This window comes from Taeniopygia guttata, chromosome 10 (genome assembly GCF_048771995.1).
Source record: "Taeniopygia guttata chromosome 10, bTaeGut7.mat, whole genome shotgun sequence".
Taxonomy (NCBI): Eukaryota; Metazoa; Chordata; class Aves; order Passeriformes; family Estrildidae; genus Taeniopygia; species Taeniopygia guttata.
Window position 1 is genome coordinate 7,284,849 of NC_133035.1, and position 21,884 is coordinate 7,306,732.

Here is a 21,884-nt window from a genome sequence, read left to right on the forward strand (position 1 = left end):
TGACATACCTGCCTAGCATTTGCCCAGAAATGACAAGCTGTGGAGCAGCCCTGCTGAAAAGGCCTTGAGGGTCTTGGTAAAGAGCAAGCTGCTTGAGCCAGCAGTGTCCCTGTTCAGCTTGGAGAAGGGGAGACTTCAAGGGGATTGAACAGCATCCTCCAGTACCTGTAAGGACATCATCAAAAGACAGAGCCAGGCACAAGCTGAAACAAGACAGGCTTTGTCTCTGGGCTCACAGGAGGACAGTCATACTTGGGAACAAGTTACCCTGAGAGGTTATATGGTCTCCTTCCTTGGAGGTTTCCAAGACCAGTCTGGATTAAGGCTGTGGGCAATGTCAACTGGCCTCAGAACTGACTGCTTTGTGCAGGCTCCTAGCCAGGAGCTCTCCTGAGGTCCCTTCTAACCTGAACTGCCACCTGAGCCCAGCCTGATGAAGGAACAACTTTGTCAGCCAGCACAAGAGAGACTTTCTGAATTGTACTCACTCGTGTCTGCCTCTCCCACCTCTGAAAGGGATGATGACCTCTAGGCCAGACTAACACAGTAGTCCCCTAAAACTTTCTTAATCCAGTGGTGTAGCACAACTCAGCCAGTGACTCAATAATGTTGGCAGGCAGCTTACACTCGTGCTCCTGCTAGTGACAGCCAGGGTAGGGAACTGCAGAAACGTGCTGATGTTGACAGGCTGGGCTGTGGGGAAGCCTAAATTAAACTGAAAGTGGAAATTGAAGATTACTAAATGCTGAGTACACTTCAGAAGAATTTCTCATTTTGTCCAGGGGCCCCAGCAACAAAGGTACAGATCATCTCAAAATAATAATAATTATTATTTTAAAAGCATGAATAGAGTAATTTTAATATAATGTGGAAATAACTCTTCAAACTCAGAGACATGATTCATTCCTCCTGAAGTAAGTGGTTTTGCAATTAGAGCCTGCAGTAGAGGCTTTGCTAAAGAAAAACAAAAATTGAGCATGCTTTTGCTAGAGCCATTTACCCCTCACAGTTGTAATACTAGGAACAGATCTGGGCTGCAACCAGTATTCCATTCAGCCTTGTAGCTTTATTACTACCTTTTAAAATACTTAGGTAGATATAAACATTTCTTCACTGTTTGTAAGGGATACCACACGCTTAGCACTATCACGTTACCAAAAGTAAAGAAGATAAAGTATCTTCTAAATTTGCAAATAACTTTTTTAAATGATTATTTATAATTTTTTTTTCAGCACAATTTAAGTGGTTACCATAGCTGGAATGAAATACAGTGCACTGCAAGGAATTTCAGAAAAGGCCCTTCCACCACAGGAAAACTTCAGTTGCATTCTACTTTAATGGCTTCTGGCAAGCTTGCATTATTGTTTTTGTACAAACAGAAGTAAGTTTGGTACAAATAAAAAATGGAACTTTATGTGAATGAAGCAACCATCAAATTCCTTAATCTTCAAAAGAAACTGTATCCCTGAATAATTAACTATGATATATTTATAAAACTAGAATAATTGAAAACAGAATTCTAAGTTGATTCATGTGGACTGCGCTGAAATATTTATTATTGCAAGTCCAGAAGATCTGTCTGGGTTTTGTCACTGGAAATGTCTAAACTCAGTGTCCAGATGTTTATTTAAGTTGCTCCCACATAGTTCTAATGTCAATTACCAGGGGTTATCAGAGAGCATCACTGTGTATCTTCCTTGACTAATATTCTCATTTCTTCTGCATCTTTGATGTTTTCTTTCATTAAAATTCCTGGCTCACAGCCACAAAAATCTGCCGTGCAGGCAAAAAAACTGGTCTGCAGACATGACACATGACGATGCCCAATGTCTGTGCACGGATAATATTTATCATCAGCTATCATTTAAGCAGTACTATAATCAGTACAATGCCAACTTAAAGCAGTTCTGAGAAAGACACATGAAACCAAGGCTTAGGAACTTATAATCAATATGAAATAACCTGGGTCAGTAAAGAAAAGATTACATATAAGAAAGGTTTTATGAATCTGTGTGGCTTGGGTTTGTTGTTTTTTTTTTTTTTTTCCATAAGGAAGAAGCAGGGAGAAAGCCAATGAAAAAATAATTTCATACATAATTACAAATGGAATTGAGGGATCTGTAACTCTGGAACCAGAATTACATCAAGACTTTTATAGTAACCAGGAGACAACACAGACTACTCTTAACAATGACTTAAACAGAAAGAGCTTATCACACAGTCTCTGAAGGTTTCACACATTCAAATACAAATAATGGCCAGATAACCCAACTCATGTTTGTATATACATTACCTGTTACCCAAAGTCATTTCATGGTAGGTAAATTCTGAAAGATTGATTTTTAGATATGTGAGAAAACAGAAAATCAATGTTAATTTAATATAAGTGGCAGTAGATCTATAAGACGGCTTAACAAAAGAGTGTCAATACCATTTCATCTTTCAAGTTAGTACCCAGGTACTAATACCAGCTTCCTCTCTTGGTGAGGAATTTTAGTTCTCAGTGATCTATAAGAAACAGGCAGCTTGCAACTTCCATGGAAAACTGCTCAAATTACTTGGGAATGTAAATCTTATTGACTGTGTAATTTATCCTCCTCACAGTGCCAGTTTGGGAAGGTCTATCCACCTACCAGGCAAAGCCCTAACAGCTGAGCATTCAGCCTTGCAGAGCCTCCCTCACCGAGATCTCCTACAGAGGGTGTCATTGCACCTCCAGATTCAGTCGTGATTCTGCAGTACAAGGTTTGGCACAGCTTTTGGGCCCAGTGCAGCACAGGTCAGGCAGGGCAGATGACAGCTTCAATTCAGAAATGGGTGCAGATCTCGTGCTGTTAAGCCAGAGCTGCAGTACTCCCACTACTGTCTGAGTACTCTCTGAGTAGATTTAATGCGTATGTTACTGTCATCAACTAACAATTGAAAAAACACTTTTTCAGGGGGAAAAAAAGTTCAGAAATTTTACAACTTAAATTTCTATTTAGAAGTGTGTAAAGAATATCTCTTATCAAGTACTCAGCTTCAGAGACTCGGCAAACCTTGGACTGCAACCACTTGCCACATTATATCACTGTCTTGATCTAATAAGCAAGTACATTAATACCAGCTGTGTGGAGAGAGGGAGGAAATAGGAATATGTTCATTAAGCATTATGGCTCCACTTATATCCCTCAAGATTTCAGTGGAGATCTGCCAATTCATGCATGACACAATTATGGTCTCCAATATAAACCTGGAAGAAAAGCAATGAGGGTGTCAATACAAATTCCTACAAATTTTCCTGTCAAGAAACCACTCTTAAACTTACTGCTGCGGGACACATTCACTCATATTTAGGTGATTAGAAGTGAAATGCTTAGTTCAATGATTCTAGCAAGTTGAAAATCAATTTGCTTCCCACACACATTTCACTGGGTTCATTTGTGTCTCCTCACATTCAGTAACTGGTTCACAACTCTTATTCACAAATTGCCTTGCACACAATGATTAAACAAAACACAGAGCCAATATCCCTGTTCAACAGAGCACTTGCACATAAATGTTCCTAGGAGAATCAAGCTTTGACTTCAGTTCAGTATTACAGTGAACCTTCATACTTCCCCAAATCAAAGGGCAATTTAGTGAAAGCTTAATAACCAAGTGATCAGAACAGTTGCTTTAAACAAGAGATTACTAAATGCCTCTAAAGCTTTGCATACATAACTATAATAAATTACAGTATGGATTTACAAAGGAGTCAAATGCAGCAGTGCATCCATATCCCATGAAAAGTGAGTGTGATTGGAAAATGTTTGGGCTGCAGTCAGCTAACATTTGCCCACCACAGTGGCAGCAGTGACATAGCACTGCAGAGAATGAGAACAAAACACAATCATTAGCTGACTGAAAAACAAACAATACCACAACAAAACAAATGTATTCACACAGCTGTTTTTCTACTTCCCTTTCCCTCCCAGAACTGGGAGTCCACAACCTAAACCCAAACACTAGCAGACCAGGAAATCTCAGTGGTGATCTCCACACATACCACCTAAAAGCAGTGAATTTGCAAAAAAAAACTGTAAGCCACAAACTAAGGGAAAATACAGGCCAGTTAGTACCTCCCTGGAACAAGGCATCAACATGCAACACCCACACCCTGAAAAATTTGTCCTTACTTTGGAGAAATTACACTTCTTTCTTATCCTGCTCTGAAAAAGAAGCAGGGCTGGGAAAGCTGCCCTTTCCTACAGTAGTCCACAGGCTAGGACACAGCTTGTTCCAACACGGTACTCCCTCTGCTTGTCCTCTTTAAGCCATTCATTTTCATTTGTAATAAAAGGCCAGTTCAATTCCCCTGGCCCAAGTACACTCCTTGCAAGCATTAACTCGCTAAAGGCAGAGGATAAGCCAGACACCACCCAAACCGTGCCAGAACTGGGTCCTACCACAGATAATTTTCACTGCAAAACCCGGCATGGCACATGACTGAGGTTCCAGGCTCCTGGATGCAGGAGCTGGCGCTGCAATGGAGCTGCACAGAGGAACAGAGCAGCACACACATGCACACCCACAGCTGGGAGCTGCTAAAGGCTGCCAGCTTGTGCTGTGGCTGCAAGTTCACACAGAAACCCCAAAACTGCTGCCCGGGGCTGCTCAGGGACCATGACCAGCTTTTGCTTCAGCTTCCACTCACCTTTTGGCGCATCAGTCAGTAGTGTCTGGAATTGTTCTCCCTGACTGCTGATACTGCGTCCCTGTGGTGGGTTCAGAAATTCCACAGCACAGAGCCACAGTTTCCAAGTTCTCTCAATTTACTGGCCCCATTTCCTCCACACAGGAGCTCACTGTCACTGACTTTTTTTGATTACGTGGCCCTTAGTAGTCCACAAAGCAGAACACTATCAAGAGAACTCTAAAAAACAGGAAAAGCAACCGTGTTTTTTCTACTCTTAGTTATTCTCAAAGTCTGCCAAAAAATAATTAAAGTCCAGCAACATTTAGTTTTTCTTCAAATGTTATTTTCTAAATACTTAGCATAATTTTTTAGGCGGCTAAATCCTCTAGATGGTGTTATCTACCATAGCAGGCAAACCAGACTACATGTTGTCTCCCTCAGGAGAGGTCAAAGCTGCTGCACAGAAAATCTGTTACAGGGCTTTTCTGCTGAGCAGTTTGGGAATCAGGTATCCCAGCAATGCAGAAATCAAGGGACTACAGCTGGTGCTGCACAGATCCCTGCCTCACATGCTACAGCTCTTGACCCACAGGCCACATTTAAGCTCTGTCTCTGTGCCATCTCTCAGACCTGCAAGACTGGCCAGCTTTAGGTCTCTCATGTCTTTCATCATCCATTTGCATCCCTAGTTTCTTTCTCCTATACACCAATCATTTCCTAGCTCCATCTCCACATTTTCCTTGTAAAGCACTAAAGCAAAAGAGTTCCAATTCTCTTCTAAATTTCACATAGTCAAAACAAAACATTCTTCACATGAACAGCTTCAAAAATGTATTATCCATTCTTTATTTTTACTGTGTTAACATCTCATTCCAAGATAAGAGTCCATTCTCAAAACAGAGAACAAGCTCCTCAGCTCTTAATACAGATTTTGAAATTATCTGGAACTGGGAAACAATGAAATACAAAACAGCAATACCATACTCAATCAGAAGCTTTTTTCAATGTGAATAAACCACTTAATGATTCATCTTTTCATTATCCTCTTGTGCCCTAACATGTCAAAGACTTCAAGATTGCACATCCTCAACAGAGAACTCTTTAAACCTGATTTTGCTTTCCTGTCATTCACAGAATCTTAATTCAAAGTGCATACCACTGCTCAAAAGCAACAACCCCCAGGAAAGCTTCTAGGTTTTGCAAACTTTAAAAATAATAACTTAAAATTCATACCTTTAGCTTGGTTTTGTATTCACACAAGACTCTCCTCCACAAGGGCTCCCCAAAACTGCACTGAACAGCCGCTGATTGTTTAACGACCACATAACGACCTTCACCTGTTACCACAGTGATTTCCACCCCACCCTATCTCTGCTTAGGGGGAAGTTTGCCCATTCAGGGATCAGTTTGGCAAAAGCCCAACATGTTGAATGCTATCAAAATAAAGATCAGGAAAACTGCCTCTGATTTACAAAGTTTAGAGAGCAAAAGTATGTGTTAATAGCACAAGGAAAGAGTTGGTTTAGTTAGCAGAAGTGTGTGGTCAGCAGAAGCCCAGGTAGGGATAAATTTCATTACTTTAGAAAGTAAGTTCCCTAACTGCATAGCTTTGTGTGAATTCCTTCAGCACAGAAAAGCCAGCAGAGAGAAAAAACACACAGAGCATCTCAGAGGTGTGACAGCACAGTTAGTGCAGGGTAAGGGCAAGGATGCCAACCAGGGAAAGAGATGCAAACAGCATGGAAGTGGTAATTTATGGTTCATGAAACTGCAAAGGGAAGGCAAATACAATTCTGAGGCTGCTTGTCCTTGAGCAGTACAGACTGCAATAATGGGAGGGCTGATGACAAGATGCAGCTGGACAAGCAGGTGGCAGCACGGAAAGCACTGATCTGAGAGATGAGCTGCACCCACAAGAGATCACTCCTCTGGCCTGTGAGTCAGAGCCATGTGCTGAACAGAAATAGATACAACCGAGATGCACCGGTCATCAACAGGGATGCTGAGGGATCAGTGTGAATGGCTGAAAACAAGCCAAAGAATTGTGCTGACAAAGGCAATTGATGGTGAGAAGCTGGGAGGATGAAGAGGGAGCATAGACAAGAGAGGAGGGAAAAAGCCCCAAGTATGAAAAGAAGGTAGAAAGGTAAGAAGAAAAACACCTGCAGAGTCTGAAAACAAAACAGGAAATTAGGAAAGCCTCAGGAGAGCAGTCATGGCAAAACCACAAAGATATTGAGGTCTCTGTGAGGTATTCACGGAATTGAGGCAGGTAGGTGGTGCCAGGTGCACAGCTGGTATTTAGATGGAGTTCCAGAAAGCAAGATAAGATAGTAGTGGCTGGAGGATGCATGACACATGGCAGGAGTCAAACACAGACACACACAGCAGCATGTCATGGCAAAGGGAATGGGTGGTGCAGGGAGGCAGAATATGGATTTGGTTTAGTGACAGCAGGTAAGCCTAATGAGAAAAAGGGAAGAGCAGCTGATGAGAAGCCAATGAACAATGAGAACCAGAAGGCTGCAAGAGGAAAGAGCAAGAGATGACCTAGTCAAAAACCATCACAAAACATACCCTGCAGTGCCAGGGTATGGACTGTGCCACAGGGACTGCCCAGGAGGGCTTGTGGAGCCCTTGGGAGAGAATTACTGCCTGTCAAGGAGTGCTACCTGCACTCAGGAAGCGGCTGAGACCTTGCTCCCACATTTTCATCCCATGCAGCTTTTTAAATGACTTGCAGCTGAAGCAGCCTTGGTTTCCAAAGACATCATTCCTGCAGGAACATCCAGGGACAGCCCTGCACACACAGCTGTGGCAACATCTTGGAAAACAGGTGTTGCCAGGCTATACAAGGAATCTCTGAGGCTTGTTTTTGAGAACTGAACTCAAACTAGGCTCAGAAAATCCCAGTCCACAGTGAAAATACCGTTGTGAAATACTTGTCAGGTGTATTTCTTATATTTCAAAATTAATATTTTCATATTCATGGTCATGTAAGGAAGGTTGTTTTTTGTCTTCAAGTAACAGCCAAAACTTAAAAATATACACAACACTTCATCCAAGAAAACAAGAGGGTGGATTGCCTAATTTACAGTATGGGACTATGAAAAAATAGTACATCCAAAATATGAAAGCAGTGTACAAAAATACAGAAAAATATTAAAATCTTTAATAAAAGTAGTAAAGTCTTCAGATGAACTTGATTTCTTGATGTGCTTTGCCATAATAACCAAAAAACAAACAGCAGAGTCCCTTAAAGCCCAAACAGAATTTGAGTTACAAAGTAGCTTTAAATTCTTAGCGATTTACAACATATGGGCAGCAAGTGTTATTTTAAGGTGCAGGCAGAGAAACAAGTTCCCATGTGGTAAGAAGTTACCTTACACCTAAAGATCGGGTATTTATTGTAACTCTCTGGGCAGGTATTTTCACCATACCATGAAAGGTAATATTAAATAGGTAGAGGTAGCTCACATTTCTACAAGACGAGCTTTAATGCATGTCAGCAGTCCACAGACACCTCAGCTTACTTTATGGACATGTTTCATGCCAAAGCCCTTTGCTTTGCAATCACATTTCTGCACAGAAGAAACCTCCTCTGATAGCTGAGCCATCCTAGCCTGCAAAACTGTATTAGAGAGATTACTTTGCTAAAGCTGAGAACTGTGGGGCATTCCACAAGAATTAGCTGCCCCAAGTGCTCAAAAAGCAGTTCCCAAAGAAGACTGATAAATAATTGTGACATGTATATTTATGATGATTACACTGAACCCTTCATGGAGCTGTCATGTGAAAATTTTAAGAAAAAACAGACTAGATGAAGCATTCTCAATATTCAGGTTTGGGTTTTAGGAAGTACTGCATAAAGATCAGTTGCACAGCTCATCCACAGACACACTTTCATGTATTCAATCTTCTGCTGAAAAATAATCTTCATCTCTCACTTCTCTGTACTGCATTGAGGCCTCCCCCTCTGGTTCAAACCTGAGCATTTTTATATTCAGTCTCTCTGCAAGCTTCTGTGCTGCAAGCTTGGCTTGCATTTCCTATGTCAGAAAAAAAAGGACACGGGTTAGAAAAAGTATTCATTTGTCATTCTCATGAATGAACTAATATACTAAAATATAAACATAATAATAATGTAATAATAATATATGAATATATAAACATAATAATAATAATAATATAAGTAATTCCAAAGTGGTCGTAATTAAAAGTTTTAGCAACTAGCAAAGACATTTTAGGTTTCTTTTCACACTTATACATAACTATGCTATTAATATTTGAGTCTTTGTAATAAGAGTTGAAATTCTCCATGTGGCAGCCCCCACCAGTGAAACAGTAATGTCAGTTTTAACAGAACACTTCTACAATAATGTCTAATTTAAACATTTGCCTGACACTACTTGGAAAGTCAAAATCCATCACAACAGAATTTGAAGAAACTCAGAACCTGGATTCTTCGGACACAACACTAAAAAAAACAAATGCATATTTTACAAGTAGATACTTGTAGATACTTATTATTTTAAGAATATCAAATACTGCTAGGCCTTCATTTATGCAAGGAACAAAAACTGTCATCACTAATAGGGAAGGTGTACATTTAAATGTCTAGTCAGAGATTGAGTGCAATAAGGTCAGCATATTAACACACACAGATTTTGTTTAATGTAGGACTAACACTTTCAGAGAGCATTAATACATTCTTTAATTATGTCATTAACAGAATCAAATACAAGACAAAATGCCTTTCCTCAAAGTCTGCCCATCTCAATTCACCTTTATGAAAAGATACCTTTATCTTTTCTTTTTTGGGAGTGATCCTGGTTATATAATTTTCAGATCAAATTGTAAATTCATACCTCATAAGCTTCTTTTTGCTGTATCTGGATTGCTATGGATTCCTCTATGGATAAGAGTTTGGCAGGGGAGTGGTGAAGTGGTGGCAGTCGAGCTGCTGTGATGTCATCCAAATGTTTCTTATCTCTGAGTCTTCTCTCTTCTGGAGGAACTGGAGATCCAAATCCCCTGGGTGATCGACTGGATGAGGAACCATGAGATGATCCACTCTGCTCTCCTGATAGTCTGGAAGACATAAAACACCTATGTTGTGACCCAAATTTGCATCACAAGGTTGAACAACTCCAGTTTCAAAACTTACTTTTAACACGCAAGAGTTGAAAATAAATCTGAAGTACTATGAAAACACAGAAAAATAAAAAGTAAACAGCACTCAGAGAAAACAGAACTACTTCTCCACAGAGACAGTATCGAAAGTAATCCTGACAATGAACCAAACTGGTTTACTGATTTATTAGCTAACAGAAGTAGCAATGCTGTGGGAGTCACACAAGGTACAAACTGTCAGAACAGACAACATAGACTGTAATTTTCCTAAAAGTGCAGAAAAAGCAAACACTTTCAGCTATTAAAGTTCTACATTTTGTAGAACTGATCCAAAAGTTTTACCAATTGTTTAGTAGTTTTGCACCTTAAGCTATAAAATTCTATGAAGATTCATGACAATTGTTTCAGATGGGTAGAATGAAAACACTGCTCAGTACTGAGGTTCTGTGGCATTTAAAGATACAGAGCCAACATATGACCCTTGTGTGTCATGAGACTTTAAATCCCTTTAATCATCACTATAAAATAAAGCCCTCATGCTTGTTCTGTACCATTTCCAATTTCATGCACATACAAAAGGTTTTTCTATCTCACAATACTTACGCGTTTGTTTTAAATTTGGGTTTTTTTATGACTGGATTCTTGGCTCTGGCCTCTAGAACTTCAATATAATGTGGTGTTTTGGGATGCTGGCTTCCAAATACATTGCCCTTATGTTTTGCCACATCCTGTTCTTTTCCCAATATTTTTTCACTGTTTTCCTCATCTGCAATTGTTACTCTTTGAAAGGCATCAACCAAGGCTTCTTTACAATTGTCCAAAGCCGCTGGACTTTCTGTCCCATCCTCACTATTGCTCTGGGAGACTTGCTGGTCATTGTTCAGGTGATTGCTTGTGGCTGACTTGGAGACATCTTCACAAAAATTATTCTGATCCTTTGTAACAGTTTTTACTTTATTATTTTTCCACTGAGTCCTTTGATTTTCCAAAGCTGTATTTGTGGCATCTTCTTCAATACATTCTGCCTCCTGCCTTTCAGTGGAAGTGTCAGAAACGTCCTTAATAGAGTTTTCATTAAAGACTGAGGAATCTGCACTGTTCACTGTGTCCTCAGTTAGGACAACTTCCTGTTTGCTTGTATTAATCACGTCCTGTTTTGCCTGAAATTCCAATCTGACAGCAGATAACAGCTCAGCTGTCCTGGCTACTTCTTCCTCTTGTAAAATGGCAAGCTTCAGCTTTTCAGCAAAATCAGAGATCTTCTTACCCTTATCTGGAAGCCGAGCAATGAACTTCCTAAAACAAACAAACAAACAAACAAAAATTATTATAATCAATCCTATTTCAACCTGAGATACAGAAGTTTTATTAGAATAGCTAATGGGGCAAGTTTCACATTGCACTGTCAGCTTCCTGTTTACATACTAGACTTCTGAAACAAGGCAAGATGCAAAGCACTTGCAGCACAGCACTAACTACGTGCTGTCAGTGAAACATAGGAGCCATGAAATGGTTTGGGCGGGAAGGGACCTTAGAAATCACCTCGTTCCACGCCCTGCCACAGACACCTTCCACCAGGCCAGGCTGCTCCGACCCCCACCCAACCCTGAACAATTGCAGGGATGGAGCAGCCACAGTTTCTGCTCCAGTGCCTCGCCACCCTCACAGGGCTTCATTTCTTCCTTCTGTATCTAACATAAACTACTCTCTTTCACTTTGAACCCGTTCCCCCCTTGTCCGTCACGACATACTCCTGCAAACTGTTTTGCCCCACGGTTCCTGGAAGCTCCCCTCAGGTTGTGGAAGGCCACAATTAGGTTATCTCAAAGCCTTCTCTTTTCCAGGCAGAACAACCCCAGTTCCCTCAGCCTTTCCTCACGGACAGGTGTCCATGCCTGTGCTCGCACGGACATGTACAGCCTGAGCTCCGCCCGCATCCCCAGCGCTGCAGCCCGGGGGGTCCCGCGCCCTCGCGGCCCCTCCGGCGCTGAACGGGAGCGAGCGCTTGGTCCTCTGCCGCCTGCAAGGGCACGGGCGAAGCCGAAGGGAAGCCCGGCCCACTGCTCGGCGCCCGCGCCCCGGCTGCCCTCACCGGTCGGCCAGGAGCCGCTCCTGCCGCCGCAGCATTTCGCGGAGCTCGGGCAGCGCCCGCCCGCGCAGCGCCGGAGCCGCCGCCATGGGCACCCGGCACAGCCCCGCGGGCCGCCATCTTGCCGGAAGGGACGGCGCGGCGGCAGGGCCTGACTTGATCGGAAGGCGAAGGAGGGCGCGGAACCGTGCCGGGGCAGCCCTGAGGGGGCCGGGGCAGCCCTGAGGGGGCCGGGGCAGCCTTCATCCTACGGGAATTGCAACAACAGCTGGGAAAGCTGCGGTGTGTGCCCTGTGCGGAGCAGCGCTGAAACGCTGTGGGTTTGAATTCCAGAGCAATTTGACACCTTGTAGCAGTTTTTTGGGTCAGCGCTGCAGCAGACTCTGACTTTTCCCTCTCCCCAGAGACCAATCTGGTATTCTGTCTAAATTTTTCTGCATCCTTTATCTATAACACTACGTGAATCACCTGTGGAAAATCCTCTGGGGGAGGTTTGCCTAAGAGTTGAGGAGATGACTGAGTTTTTCTCGGCGGGAGATGCCCCGCAGGTGCAGGACACGGGCTCTTGGCATTGCTGCCCTGTGGACATTCCTGCATCGGGCAGGAGGAACATTGGTGCTGCAGGCAGGAGAGGGTGAGGAACACGGCACGGAACTGCTGCCAGCAGGGAATGAGAATCCAGAAGGAACAATCTCATCAGATCTCTGCTCTCACAACATGTTCAGCTACTTGATGACACGTACAGAAAAGCAATGCCAGTATTTACAGAGAGTTCAATTTATGTGCCAAACTGCATAAACACTGAAAAAAGTAGAGCAAAAAGTGAAATAATACAGCGTTAATAACATGGCTTCTAGGAATCACAGCTGCTCATTCCGTACCTCACTTGGAATATTGTTCACTAAGTCTGTATTTGTCCAAGTTTACTGGGAAGGAATATTGTTCATCTTTACAGTTTGGGAGTGTTACATTTTGGAATAACATTGTCTGTTTACAGGTAACCCACAGCTCCAGAATGATGAACAAGGAGCTGAACTTTGGAAGGTGCTGGAACAAATATTCTTGGTTACGAACAGGTGGGCAGTATCTAGATACCATGCAACTGAGACAGCATCAACTTCAGTACAAACTTGAAGGAGGAAATACAGATTTAATAATTTAGTATTATTTCTACAAGAAAAGTTGTTTTCTGCTTTCTTCAACTTTATAAAATGTTATTTCTTTTATTAGGAAGAGGAGCAAAAGTAAATTTAGATTGTAGGGGTTTTTTTTGGGCGGGGGGGAGTGAGGTGCAGGAACTAGCTTTACCATTTCTCTGCTCAGGAATTTTGAGGAGGAGAGGAAAAAAGCTACACACACAATGTAAATCACCTCCAAAATAACAAGAATAATGGTATGAGTATTTATAATTGAATAATTTTTATTTAATTTAGGAAAAAACTCATTTATTATCAGCATGATGCACCTTTGTAATAATTCATTTTATTTTCCTTAAAAAAAAAAAAGTCCCAAACACTTTAAAAGCAAATCTATATTTATTTATACCTATCAATGTACTGGGAAGCAACGATCTGATCATTGCATTGCCTACATGCCTTTACAGAATATTGTAACCTCACAGATGTTCACTTCTATGTATTTTCTCTTTAAATCAACAAGTACCTTTTTCTTTTGAAAATATTCACATACCTTGAGTTGTAAATGGCTCCTGTGTCCTTCTTTTCTTGTGTTCCTTCCATGTTGTGCTCGAGGCAGGGCTGGAAGGGCCTTAACTCAGGTCTCTCATGCACTTTTCTTCTTTTACACATGCAAATAGCCCCAGGGGCTGAACAAGAGTGAAGTAAAATGTGAATGGAATTAAACTCTCAGCATGTACATCTCCACTCTGTGGTGGGGGGATTTCCTGTGCAGAATTAGACTTCATGCACAGAGAACTTACTTCTCATCGGTCCATATGCAGAAGTTTTCAGATGCCAAATATTTAAAGCTCTCTGAAAAACATCCGTATCCAACTCCCAGAATTCCACGCTGTAGGTTCAGCACCAAGCACTGCAGATCTCAAAAAGATTTTATCAGGGCTTGTTGGCAATCTGAGCTGAATACACATAAATAGGGAAGCATTATTTGAGTTAAAAACTTGACATTCTTCCTCTGAGCATTACAAACCTGTGACACTGTGATTGACACCGTGATTGTGATTGTTTGCACAACCTCTTCTTTAGCTGACATGTAGATTGCTTTAGTTTTATAGTCTTGAAAATAAATCTCTATTAGTAGTAAGTGGATATAAACTGTAAATAAAGATGGGCCACAAGCAGTCAGTCTCATCCTGCTGAAGCCTGGAGAGCATCATCCCAGATGGATTCAGATGTTATCTGGAGGATCTGAAGCTGTTGGGTTTTTTCCAAGAGCTGTGCTGCCCAGTTTTTGTTTATCCTGTGCAAGTCAATAGTTTTTTATTTCATGAAAGAGTTCATCTACTTTTGTGACTTGGCTTTGAGAGTCTTTAGCCAGAGAGTGCCTTCCTGTTCTCAGGAGCCCGTGTGCCAAAGGAAACACTGAGGAGAACATCGAGGCTCCGCAGGAGCCACTTTCCATTCCCACGTGTTTGGAACAAACAAGGTTGTGAACAGTAAGAGTCTGCAACGTTTTAAGGTAGGTTTATTTCTAAAAGACTGTTGACACAACAGAACAAGTTTAAATACAGTGTTTATTGCAATTTATCCTCTTCATGTCCTACATACTGGATGTATTAAAAGCATACAATGTAATACATTATTTGTACAGCATATATGAAAAGTGTATCCCAAAATACTTTCCAGAGTATCTGGAATAAATCACAAAAGAATACTTATCATGGTACAAATGTAGTCATACAATTGACTTACATTTAGTGTACTTTCTGGGACCTTCCTATATGGCTTTTATTGCTGTTTACAGAAATTTTACTAGTTTCTAATGTGATAGTACTAATTAAGTTGGTCTCAAATTGAGAAAATTTATACAGAAGTGTTACAGTCTTTTCAGTCAGGTTTGTTATTATCTATGCTAATTTACATTACTGCTCATTTGACTGGAAAGCTCTACATTTTCATGTAACACAATGATATATCTACAGTTCCTCTCCTGTTCTTCACATTTACCAAGTTTAGACCAGTAGTCCAATCAAGTGACAGTCATCCAGCTCACTGCATGTCAAAATGCTCTTAAAATACAGCTTTGATATCAGTTCTTATTTGGTTTAGAAAAAAATACTGTATTTCATCAAACAGTCAAGACAAAGTTTACACAGAACACCTTTACAGTAAAAACTTAAGGCCTTGCTGCATTCCTCTAAAAGTCTTGAGCAGATTATCATAATGTTGCAAGTCTCAGAGTTCAAACAGCTTGCAGCATTTTCAGATCTTCAGGAGTGCATTAAAAGTAGAATGAACTTCCTTTGAGTCTGTGTCAAAACAGCATTTTGACACTTACCCTGCCCTCTACTACTATTTTTTGAGCACCTCACAGTCATCAGGTTATTTTCTGACTTCTGGCAAAAATCAGAGGGGTAAAGGATTTTCACTTTTTTAAACTTGTCAGTTAATGTCTTTTACAACAAGATTCATTTCCTTTTATCTAAAACTACCACCTTCATCCATTCATCTTAATTTTGAAAGTAACTTTCACAAACCATGGTTCAGAATTCAAGTCCTGAATTACAGAGGGACTGTTTGGGCACAGAAATGCTAAAATATATTCTATAAGACCTAAATTTGTATCCCTAATGGACATTAATATACCTGTTGGGATTAGTTTTTAGTGTCTTCCTCTTCAGAAACAGATACTGTCCAAATATTTGCTGTTATCATCCACTAGGTGGAGATAAGATTTCACAGGTACAAAGCTTATCCCTGAAACAGAGTTACTACTCATCTTCTTGTGTATTCAACATTATTATTTTAAATACAACTTTAGTAAGTGTACTTGATTTGAATAGACAGGACTGAATTGCATTAGGCTGGAGATAAAAGCTCTTTGTGAAGCTCTGTGGCAAGGCAAGCACCTCCTGGGATTGACACTGCATGCAAGAACAATATTAATCATATGGAACCTAAGTTGTTTGTTTTCTGTTGCAGGTACTGTAATTATAAAAAAAAAAAAAGGTCCTTCATTCATGTTAACGGAATTAAAGTAATATATTTCTACTTCATTTTAAACTCACTAAGAGTGGAAGATCAAAACAAGATGTAAATATACCCTATATATATTTAAATTAGTTCAGTACTAGATACAGTCACTCCTGCTGCTACTTGGAAGCCAAAGATAAGATTTTAAGTGATCTGGACAAAAAAAAAAAAAAAATAGTACTCAAAACCCCAACTCCTGATTCAGGATTGCTATTGCCGTTGGAATTGCAAGGACTGCTGCAGGTTGCAGTAGGCAAACTTTTGTTTAATGAAAACTCCTTCCTCAAATGTAAAAGTAAATAAATAAAACATCAGGGATTTTCCTACACAATTGCTACTGAATGTGTCACTCATGGTCACTCTGTCCCATGACCGAGGAAGTGCAAACCAGTGCTTCAGTCCAACAAAGCAAATTCCATTATAATCTGCTCTATCCCTTACTGTTTTGAGCAGCAAACACAATATTCACCTGCCATGCTTTGAGGGAATTGTTTTAAAGAGCTCAGTTCATGTCTCCCTCCCAGACAGAGAGTGCTGGGTACAAAAGAGCTGCTCCCAGGTGAAGAGAGCCCTCAGCTGTAGCAGGTCTCTGGGACAGGTGTGAGCCACCCTCAGTTTGGGCAGATTCAGAGCTTCCACACAAATTCCCTCTGCCAGCACAGCTTCACGTACTGCTCCAGTAGTACTGACAACAGAATATATTAGAGCTTCATTACTCAAACAGAATTACAACACAATTGAAGAAAAACCACAACTGTACAGCTATACAAGTCCTCACAGGCATTTGAAATGACACATTGCACTAGACAGCTTCTAAAGAAGCAATATTGCCTGACTGCTGCTTCACTCAGCCTGCTGCTTCCCCATTCCCCCACAGTTAACATCAGAAGTAACTTCAGGTATAAAGTTACTACAGAGCTGCTTTCAGAATAAATTTAGCAAGACTCCATGCTGCTGCTCTCCTCTAAACTGATTAAAAACTTATCTAACCAAGCTGCAAAGGCGCAAGCTATCTGCTTGTGTTCAGAAAGCTCGATGAGTTCTCAGGATGTGCTGCTCCTTGTGCTAAATTCCAGCACTCTCTTGAATGGGGTGTACGTCCTCACCAGCCTCGGACTGTCAGGAGCTCTGTTCTCAGAGCTCGTGCTGTTCAGGAGACAAGAGAAAGCTTCAGTGTAAAGGTCAGAGTATCACACAGCTGGGCTCGTAATGCCATGGCATTGACATTGACTGGCTAAAATTCAACTTATCAGTGCATTTGGTATGTTCTATATTTCTTTTCACAAAGAACATTTGATAAAAACCATGGCAAATACTGACAAGTTTACAGGCCAGCATTTGCTGGTGCTCACAGTGCTAGCAGCAATTAAACCCAGCAATAAAGTTAGGATTAAGAGTCCTGCAACAAAAAAAAACCAGTAATATTGCATTTAAGAACACAATTAATCATTAAGAATAATTTCATTAAATCTAAACGGCACAGAGGTGCATTACTTCATAGAGATAAATCCCAAAAAGAGGAAAAATATCAGATAAGTAGGGGCTGTGCTTACATATGGAGGGGCCTGAGAGAGGGCAATAAAGATAGGTTTCTGTTGACAACCTGAGTGAAAAAACAGTGTATTTAAGGTTCCAAAACACGTGCCATTAAAATATGCTCTAGGCTGAACTCCAAAATGAGTGTATTTTTAAGTTATTAAGGAAATTTTTGTTTGCTTGCTGATTTCATATGCTAATTTACATTCCTCAAACTAAACAATTCAATTTGCAGAGTGGTTACAATGAACAAGTATACTTGTTAGTAATAAAAGTAATGTGAAGTGGTCCTCCTTATTTTACTGGTTTGTTTCCTGTTTTGCCCTTCCCTGTGGGGCCTTGTGGGGAATACTGAAGTGCAAGTGCAGAGCCCTTCTCCCAGGGCTCAGTGCCCTGCTGCAGGCTCAGGGCAATGCAGGGGAGAAGGGGAGGCACTACACCTGAGCTTCCCAAAGCCAGGCTGCAGAGCCACTGGTACCACACCTGAGCTTCCCAAAGCCAGGCTGCAGAGCCACTGGTACCACACCTGAGCTTCCCAAAGCCAGGCTGCAGAGCCACTGGTACCACGGAGCAGCAACAGCATTCCAGTGCAGACGTGGCAATAGCATGGCACTGTTCACGTGGCAATCCTCCCCCTGGGCCAGGAGATCTCCAGAACTGCTGCAGCCCTCCCCTGTCAGTGTTCCCTGCTCTCCCAGCAGTCCCGGTCACACCTCCAGGCACAGAGGGTGAAATGTGCCTGAAGCCAGCGCTGAGCAGCCTTGGGCAGAGCTGTCCTGTGTCTGCAGCACTGCCAGCAGCCACTCTGCACCAGAACTTGCCACATCTCACAGTCCCCTCTCTGACTTCTCCACTTAAATTGCATGATTGGCAATAACTACTCCCCAGGAGTTTGCAGTATATTTGCATCTTTAAGAAAAAAATAAATGCTAAACCAGAAATCACTGACATAAACTGCACCTAGGAGTGAAGTGCTCTTTTAAACTTCACAGTCCATTTAAAACAGTTCATCAGCAAAATGGTTTACTAATACAGCACTGATAAGGCACATTATGAAGAATTTTGCTACAAACAAACAGAAAAAGTAAATACCTGTATGGAAGATCACATTCTACACCAGTATCTCTGGTTTCTATATTGGTCTTTTGTTGGTTTTCCATTAAGTAGTCCAGTTTATCTTGTAATTCTTTATTCTGGGAAACAGTAATTTTCATCACAAGTTTATTTTATTTATGGTAATTAAACAAGGAAATAAAATTGTACATTGCCCTCTTCCTACAAGAAACAGTGTAAAAGTATTTATTGATATAATAAAGGAATCCTTAATGCTGGAAAGGATATAAATTAAACCAACAGTTTTATTCAAAAGCTTCTGGTCTAAGTCATTATAAAAGTATTAGAAAATTCTAAGTTAAGAAACTTAGACTGAATATTGAGACTTTATTACACATACTCCTGACTGTATGACTGGTGTCATATATTTAACATCCATTTGAAGAACATCAAATATATATAGTAATTATATGTCCAGTTAGCACATTGGTTCAAATTTAATTTGGTTTCATAAAATAATCACAATAATGTAAACTTAAAATGTAATGCCTTACCTCACATTCTAAGAAAGAGATTTTGTCTAAAAGCTGTATTATAAATAATTCCTTTTCTTTTACTTTCTTCCTTAGCATTTCAATCTATGAAGAAAAACAAAGACATTTAGTCTGATGGGGATGGGAAAAGGAAGAAAACAATCGAGGTATCACAGGAAGAAAACTTATTTAATATTACTGTTCAGAAAAAACTGAGTACCTGTAAGTATTCACAAACTGCTTTAATCCCTGGATTAGCTACCAAATTTAGTGGAAAGTGAATTCATTTTGCTGAACAGCTAAACTGAAGTCAAGGAACACTCAGAACACATTGATTTTTTTCTGGCAGTCATTGCAAGAATGACCATTTCTGAATACTTTGGTCAAATTTTCCAAGCATTCTCACCAGTCACTTTTTAACTCTGTATGTTAAAATCAATCCTGTGAACAAACACTAACATCCCCTTCATCAGTGGAAAATTTTTCAGCATATCTGGAAACAATGATTAATATAAATATTCCCATCCTGCTAAAGGAGAAGGATAAAACACTTAAAAACACTTAAGGCACAATAATGAAAACAACACCCTCCCAAAAATTTACTGCTAGAAATTATAAAATATTTAAACAAAAACATACAGAACTGTAGGAAAAAAAAATAAGCAAAAAAAATGCACATATTGAACCAAAAAATGAAAAGCTATTAACACCAACTGAACTTTAATTTAGTCTCCACAACTTTCAGGTATCACATGTCACCAGTGTTTTAGCTGAACAGTTACAGAATACAGGAGTGCTATCATCATCTATCTTTCTCAAAATCAGGTCTTTCCTTTTTTCCTCTTTTAAAGTCCATGTAGAAACTACCCACGTCATCTAAAGCTATTATCATTTCATTTTTCAACTCACAGAAACACAAAGCTCATAGCATTTTCAGAAAAATCTTGGAACATACCTCAATAGTCATATTTAATCACAACTTTGTTTAATAGTATGACTGAATTGAGTCAGTTATGTCTTCCCTGGTTCAAGAGCCTCAGTCCTGCCAATAAACTCCACTTTAGAAAAGATAAACTGTTCTCTTAGGACTTTCAAGTGGATCTTTTCTATTAATAATCTCCTACTATGCATATAAGGAAATATTACTAACACAAATAATCAGTGCCACACAAAGAAGCCCAAAGCCAAGCACAGCTGTGTGATCACACTGACAAACAGCTATTCTTGCTTGTTATTGAAAATAATTAACTCCATCAGCTGCCTAGGCTGGTTTTTACATCAAACACAAAATATTTCTGTTTCCAAATAAGTGATCAAACTATCTGTCATCCAAAAGTAAGACAACTCTTGTGTTTCACAGGCATTTACCTTAACTCCTATTCATTCTATGATAGAAAGATCCTAAGATGTGAAATAAACTGACAGTAACCATTATGTTCATCAGAATCATGTACAAATAGATTTTGTGTAAGTTAAAGTTCTGCTTATTTTTCCCACTGGCTACAGAAAGACAGCTCCCTACAGATGTTTTTTTGAGTTATTTTAATTAGAATAGTCTGAAGGCAAAAATGAGCATAGACACCTTAAAATCTAACAGAGAACGCAAAAAGGAAGACTTTGAGAAACAGCTTCCTCCCCTTCCCAAACACAGAACTGAACTCCAAAGAGATATTTTGTATTTTGGTGAGGATGCTCTAGGGAACAGCAGACTGAAGCATACACAAAGTACCTCCAGCCTCTCTGTAACATGTTTACATAGTACCAGTCAGAACCCATTAAAACCATGCCCTTGCCCCAGAATGACATCAGATTTTTAAAATCTGTTTGGTTTGTATTTTTTTCCCTGCAGAGAATATTGTACTATACCATGAATATTGCACTATATCATGACTATACAGTATCATGACAAGCTCTGTGTCTCAGTCTAGCAGTCAAACAGAATGGTGTGGTTAGACCATGCAGGTTACAGAATGATCAGGCTGTGAATTGTGTAACCTATACAGAACCTTTTGGTGGGTATTTAAACATCAGGAACTCAGACATAGCCACACATCCCAAATACATTTCAGGAGAAATAAATGCAGCAGTGAGGCTGCATTTGAGGTTCTAAAATGAGAGGCTGTTTCAGCACCAGGAAAAATGTCCTGCAGTCCTGCTCCCTGGACACAGCAGAGCACCCTGTGAGGCCACTGCAGAAGGAAAACAGACTCAGAATGGAGCAGGAATTCTGCAGCCCCAGACACAGCCAAACAGCTGCCTCAGCAGCTACTGCAGGCCAAGGGCTGAAACAAGTGTCCTGACAAAAATGACACAGCCCAGCACAGTAATTTACTATAAAAATAAGTTTATTTACTGAATAAGGACTTGAGTACACATCATCATTTACCATTAACACCAGGAATGAACAACCTGATTTGTTTAATCCTTGAGAGGGTATGTCACAGGAAACCAGGAAAAACAGGAATAACTCTAAGAGATTATATTAATATATTACTATATTAAATTTTAAAAACCCCAAAACCCACAAATTCACATCTTGAGAGTTTCTTTGTTTCTAGAAGCTGCATAAAGCAAGAGAACATCTAGCAGGTGTCAGAGCAATAGATCTGAACTTTGGGTTGAATACACGGAAGGAGGAGAAGAGGAGAAGCAAGATGAGTCAAACACAATACTCTACTCTAGGCCTGATTTGTGGCCAGAACAGTCTGGTCAGA

At 40.4% G+C, this 21,884-nt stretch overlaps 1 protein-coding gene and 1 long non-coding RNA gene across 5 annotated transcripts in view; one reads left to right on the top strand and one right to left on the bottom strand.

The window, feature by feature from the left end:
- Nucleotides 1-5,487: 5,487 nt before the first annotated feature.
- Nucleotides 5,488-21,884, bottom strand: part of MYZAP (myocardial zonula adherens protein) — a 53,025-nt gene continuing 36,628 nt past the window's right edge. For 2 of the 4 annotated variants that reach the window (XM_012578162.5, XM_012578169.5), the window contains exons 11-13: nucleotides 19,192-19,275; nucleotides 18,677-18,777; nucleotides 14,571-17,194 (exon numbers count right to left, since the gene is read on the bottom strand). In XM_012578162.5, the coding sequence (XP_012433616.4) occupies nucleotides 17,092-17,194; nucleotides 18,677-18,777; nucleotides 19,192-19,275 (288 nt within the window). In that variant the 3' untranslated portion in view covers nucleotides 14,571-17,091. Of the gene's footprint in view, nucleotides 8,707-9,525; nucleotides 9,749-10,393; nucleotides 11,087-14,570; nucleotides 17,195-17,217; nucleotides 17,448-18,676; nucleotides 18,778-19,191; nucleotides 19,276-21,884 lie in introns of those variants that run through there. The other 2 variants (XM_030281456.4, XM_072933772.1) reach the window with 2 other exon arrangements.
- Nucleotides 12,095-19,438, top strand: LOC140684765 (uncharacterized). Its single transcript, XR_012057540.1, has 3 exons — nucleotides 12,095-12,955; nucleotides 14,415-14,534; nucleotides 19,267-19,438. It is a non-coding gene; the product is annotated as an uncharacterized lncRNA (long non-coding RNA).